Raw genomic sequence first — 6,462 nt, 5'->3', positions numbered from 1 at the left:
AAGTGTCTCTGAGCTCACTGATTCTGCTAGTTTTTTGACTCTCTTACTTCTCTTGACTGTGCATACTGAGTGCAATCTTTTGCATCATGATTTTAGCATTCACAGTTAAAGCAAGCTCAATGCTCACAATATCAAGGTTTTCACTCAGAAGATCTCTTTTTCAGAGAATTCAGTGCTTTAGTGATGACATTCAGATCTAGATTCATCATGTCTGAGTGTGTGACTTGTGTTGTAGAAATCTGATTACTTGTTCTTCACTGAGATATACTTGATTACAGTATTTTCTGTTGCAATTGACTTGCTTGTTCTTATACAATGAGAATATTATATGCTTTCTTCACTATACCTGACTGTGAGATTAAGCATTTTCATTCCACTCTTAACTTGAGTGTAAGATCATGAATGAAGATCTGTAAACAGAAAGATGTTGAAAGCTCTTCATTCAATGTGAGATAGTGTAAGCTGAAGTGTGTGAAGTATAATGTAAAATCACTCACTTGTCTACACTCAGTGAAGTGTTCATAACACTTATCTTATGTGTTCACTTTCTCAAAGTTGTGTAAGATTCATTTGAAAAACTCATTTCATGTTCATGGAAATGAATATTGCTCTGAGTCTGTGAGATTCATCTTTTCATCAGTTATTTATAATGACTTTGCTTTTTCATGTAGAAACGCGGCAGATCTTAAGACTTGTTGAAATTCTGTTGACTGTCTGTCTGTGAGTTCATGTTTAATCTGATAATATGATTGCATCTGACTTAGCCAGCTGATTGCAGCATCATTTTTTCAGTCATTATTGAAGTTTAATGACTCTGACAGATCTTCTAGCTTGATATATTCCATGCTCAGATTCTCATTCTGTGCAGTGATCTCTGATAATGTGTACACTTCTAAAGAGATTGTGAATGATTGTGATGAGATCTTCAGATTCAGTGTAGTTGCCTGTCTGTGTAAACATTTGATCTTCTGCTGCAGGCCTAAGATCTGGTTTTTTCTATTCTTATTGATGATGGTGATTGCGTCAGTGAAGCTCTTTATAGTGAATGCTTGATCTGCAGTGAATGTCAATTGTTGTTTGACTTCTGCCTCAGCCTGCCACTGTGTACACAAGGCCTTGATCTTGTTTAGAATTCTTGTATGTGTATGAAGCTTTGATTCTGATTCAGTGATTTCAGCTGCTTTTCTTACTGTTTTAAGTAAACTCTCTGAGAGGTTCTGCATACCTTCCAGTTCAGATAGCAGAGAAGGGTGTTATTTGTATTGACTAGAAAAGGTATTCATTTCAGTGATTTCTTGTTAATTGTATGATATCTATTGTTATATCACTGTATTGTTATATCACTATATCATTATATGATTTCTGTTATCATTATATGACTCTGGTGATGATCACTTCTCTCTTTTATTCTTCTTTTAAGTAGAGAGCAGACTTCTTTGAATCTGGTTCACTGCTTTTATTCCCTTTCTCACACCTCATCTGTTCGTGTCCCATACATGGCATTTGCCTGGGCATGAAGTTTTCCCTCAACAAGTGAAGCAGTATCAATTGAATGCTCTTTCACTCACTGCTCTTTATATGCTATCTTTTGAGATGTTCTAGAACCACACTGGCATGATAACTATGAATCACTTTGTAGGCAGAATTATCATGCTCTGAAGAAGTCTGTGCTTCTCACCGGTTTTTAGACATGCTATCAGATGTGATTCAAAGGTTGCTTAAGCCAGTGTATAATTACAGGTGTACACCGGCTTCTTATATATTGTAATATCATACACTAAATTAATTAGTGGCTGCTATGACCCTCTTTACATTCATACACTAGTTCGGAAGCGGCCGTGTTATTATCCGACAGTTGTATGTTCTTCCGAATCACACACTAATGACATGTGATATTCTGACAATTTCATTGACAGGAGTGAGAATGAAGTGAAAGTTCAACTCAAGTCAAGATATTTATCACTATCACTGAGAATAATTACAAGGAGAAACAATCAAGAAACTTATAATAGTAAAACATAGAATTATCAGACAGTTTAATATCTCTGATCACAGTATATCAGAGAAGTGTAGTTTTCATGAGAAAGTGAAGAATAAACTTGTATAAGAATGTATTTAGTTGTTTCATGAGTGTTATTAATAATTATTATCAAATTCTGATTATATAAGCAATCACTGAATGAACTGAATGAGACTGATATTAATCTTCAGTCTCAGTCTCATTCTGATTTTGAAAGAATGATCATCTTTCACAGTTTATTCTGAGAAATTACTCTCATTTCACTGTTCTTGAATTAAATCTGGTCATTTTTCATGACATTTCTCTCAGAAATGGTTCATTTTCAGATTTTTTTGAGGCTTAGTCCTGGTAGAACTCACATCAAGAAATGTATAGAATCAGATTAAATGAGACTAAATGTGAAATTCATGGTTCTGCTGGTCAGTTTAAGAGTATATATTCAACTGTTGCACTGATGACATGTGATATTCTGATAATTTCATTAATAGAGGTAAGAATGAAGTGAAAGTTCAACTCAAGCTAAGATATTTATCACTATTATCAGAAATAATTACAAGAAGAAACAATCAAGAAACTCATGATTGTAAAACATGAAATTATCAGACAGTTTAATACCTCTGATTACAGTATATCAGAGAAGTGTAGTTTTCATAAGAAAGTGAAGAATAAACTTATATAAGAATGTATTTAGTTATTTCATGAGCATTATCAATAATCATTATCAAATTCTGATTATATAAGCAATCACCGAATGAACTGAATAAGACTGATTTTAATCTTCAGTCTCAGTTTCATTCTGATTTTGAAAGAATAATCATCTTTCACAGTTTATTCTGAGAAATTACTTTCATTTCACTGTTCTTGAATTAAATCTGGTCATTTTTCACATCATTTCTCTCAGAAATAATTCATTTTCAGATTTTTTTGAGGCTTGGTCCTGGTGAGACTCACGTCAAGAAATGTATGAAATCAGATTAAATGAAATCAAATGTGAAATTCATGATTCTGGCGGCCAGTCTAGTAGTGATAAGAAATCTATTAATAGTGATAATTCTCTTTCTCTCTCTACAATTCTTATTAATCTCTCTATTATTACTACTAATTCTTTCTCTTTCTTCTTCTCTAATCTTCTAATCTTGATAAATATTCTGAGTTCTCAGACTTATAAAATAATCACTGAAATAGTAAGCTAGAGTTAATGAAATAATTCTCAGATTTATTCAGAGATTAATAATTATATAGACTTTTAAATACTCAGTATCTGATCACTCTGAAATTTCAACTCTTAAATATCAGATAACTGATAACAGTGTCTTTCAGATTATAACTAATCTGTAAACCTCAATTTACAAGTTTAGTGATATGATTAATGAGAGTAATATAACTAGAAATAAAGACTAGAAACTTAGTTTAATCAATTTGAGAGAATTTAGATAGAAGTGTTCATAATTTCTAATAGAGAATAATACTGATGAATGAATAAGACAGTTTTTAGAATTAGTAATTATATAGATTAAATTCAGTGATATTATTAATATAATAATTGATTTTTTCAGTTTATTACTTATTTACAGTGATTTCATCATTCATTTATCATTATACTATGATTTACAGCTTGATGACCTCACTGATTGAAATAGTGAAACAATTATAATTCAGTTATATAATAACTCTATGTTCTTTCTGTAAGAAATATAGTAATGAGTCACGCGATCTAGAGAGATTATCAATCAGAATGCAAGAGAGCAGTGAGAGCTAATAATCTAGTTGAATGAACCTTTGAGCATTCAATAGATTTGGTTAATAAGTCTGATCAACAAACATTCTTTAGAAAAGGCATGAAACAGAAGTCTATTATAGATCTAACCTTCATGTCACAAAATCTAATGGAAAGAAGACTTGTAAACTGGTTTATTGATTCAAATGAGACATCAGAATCAGGTCATGAGATTATTCAATTTGATATTGAACTGAGTGAAAAACAAATGAGTGAAAATCCTCTTCTCTCTAATCAGTATAACTTTGAAAAAGCTGATTGGAAAGCAGTTGAAGAAAGCATAAAACTGTTAAAATCTGAAAGACAGAATGAGCTATATTGGAATTCTGGTCAAGATATCTCAAATGAAATGCTTGAGAATAGAGTGAAGCTTATTACATCTATTATTCTAACAAGTGTTAGAGATAATATTTCAAAAAGAAAATCTTCTGAGTATTCAAAACCTTGGTGGAATGAGAATATCACATCTAAAAGGAAACAATTGGCTACTACTAGAAGAGATTGAAAGAATGATATAATTTCTGATAAAGAGTTCAAAGCTGTCAGAAATGAATATTTTTCAGATATTAAAAGAGCTAAAACAGACTGCTGGAATAAATTTCTTGAAGAAGCATAAGAGAAGGAAGTTTTTAAAGCTTTTAACTATACTAAAACAAGAAGTGTAGCAAAACTTCCAGCCTTAGAATATGAGTTTCAGAATGAATCATATACAGCAAACTCTTTTGAGAAAAAATATCAAGCTTTCATGAGAATTCTCTTTCAGAACTCACCAGATTCAGATTCAGATTCAGAGGAAGAGAATATATCACTTCTCAACTACATTGATGAAAATGACTGGGAATGGCCTGATCTTACACAAGATGAATTAGAGTCAGCTATCTTCTCAAGTTCTGTTAAAACTGCTGCAGGTCCTGATTCAATTAATCACTTGATTATTCAAAATACATATTCCTACTTAAAGAATGAATATTTTGAGCTCTTTTTCAATCTCTTGAAAAATGGATATTATTCTGAATGCTGGAGAGAAGCCACTGGAGTGATTCTTGCAAAACCTAATAGAAAAACTTCAATTCCTAAGTTATATAGAGTAATATCTCTATTGAACTGCCTAGGAAAGGTTTTAGAAAAGATAATAGCTACTCGACTATCTTTTATAAGCTCTATAGATGATTCTCTTTTATTCAGCGAACAAATGGGAGGTAGAAAACAGTGCTCTGCAATTGACACTGTTCTCTCAGTTGTTCATGATATTCAAATAGCAAAGCATGAGGGTCTGGTCTCAACTGCAGTTTTTATTGATATAAAAGGAGCATTTGATCATGTTTCAAAGTCAAAGTTAATTCAGACATTGAAGATATTAAAACTGCCACTTTCTCTAATAAAATGAGTTAACTGTTTTATGTCTAAAAGAATTATACAGCTCTTCTTTGATGGAATGAAACAAGACAAGACTGAGATAAAAATAGGAGTATCACAGGGATCTTCAATCTCACTCATTTTATTTGCAATATACACTGCATATCTATTCAAAAATAGAAATATGAGAATAGTGCGATCTCTGAGTTATGTGAATGATATTGATCTAGTCTACAGCTCAAAAACTATCAAAGAGAATTTGAAAGTAATTGAAGAAGCTGCAAAGGAAATCTTTGTTAGAGCAGATATCAATCAAATTCAATTTGATATGAATAAAACTGAGTTAATTCATTTCTTTCCTAGATTCAATGAGAAAGAACTATCTCTAACTCTTTTAAATAGAGAGATTAAACCCAGTGTAAATGTCAAATGATTAGGAGTATGGTTAAACTCCAAGTTGAATTTTAAATATTACATTCAACAAAGAACTGTCAAGGCAGAAAGACTATTGAACAACATAATCAGACTATCAAATACAGAGAGAGGTCTATCCTTCCAGGCTATGAGACAGTTATATATAGCCTGTATTACATCAGTAGCTGATTATGGAGTTCAAGTTTGATGAAATAATCAAGGGAATTTCACTGAACTCTTTCAAAGTCTGCAAAACAGAGCCTTGAGAAGAATTCTGAAAGCATTCAAATCATCTCCTATTAAAGCAATGGAAATTGAAGCTTCAATTCCTCCTCCTACTATTAGATTTGAAAAGGCCTGTATGAACTATGCTCTGAGAGTTGTAAAGATGAGCTCAAATCATATAATCAGAGAAAGAGTCTCTTCTTCATTTCCACCAATTAACTCTGGAAATGAACTGGATTGGAATAGATTTCTTGATTGGAATGAAAATAATTCTTCAAAGAAAATGCCTTCTCAACTGTACAGACTATGCTCTCTGATTAAAAATCAATTTTCTTCTTTAAATGTTGAAAAAGTTGATCATGAGAAGTTATCTCTCTGGAGAGAAAAGCTTGAATCTCTTATAGACTTACAAATAAGTGAACTATCAAAAGAGAAAGAATATGAACAGCATTTGAAGAGAATTTCTACAATCAATATAAAAGACTCTATTCTGATTTATTCAGATGACTCAAAAAATGAGAACTTGAATAGATTAGGCGCAGGCATTGCTTATACTGAAGATAATATTAATTTTATCTCAGATTTCTGGAATCTAGGCTCTGAATGTGAAGTCTTTGATGCTGAACTATTTGCAATAGTGAAAGCTTTCAAACTCATTGAAATAAAATCT

The 6,462-nt window shown here is 31.6% G+C and overlaps 1 protein-coding gene across 1 annotated transcript; it reads right to left on the bottom strand.

Annotated features, from left to right (window-relative positions):
• Positions 1-788: 788 nt before the first annotated feature.
• On the bottom strand, positions 789-1,223 carry BDBG_04361 (uncharacterized protein; the record flags this gene model as incomplete). Its single annotated transcript, XM_031721637.1, has 1 exon — positions 789-1,223. One exon carries the CDS (start codon positions 1,221-1,223, stop codon positions 789-791), a length of 435 nt encoding a protein of 144 aa, XP_031578270.1.
• Between the last annotated feature and the right edge of the window lie 5,239 nt (positions 1,224-6,462).

This window comes from Blastomyces gilchristii, assembly GCF_000003855.2.
Source record: "Blastomyces gilchristii SLH14081 genomic scaffold supercont1.7, whole genome shotgun sequence".
Taxonomy (NCBI): Eukaryota; Fungi; Ascomycota; class Eurotiomycetes; order Onygenales; family Ajellomycetaceae; genus Blastomyces; species Blastomyces gilchristii.
The sequence above is the reverse complement of the archived record's forward strand: the minus strand, read 5'-3'. Positions and strand labels throughout refer to the sequence as shown.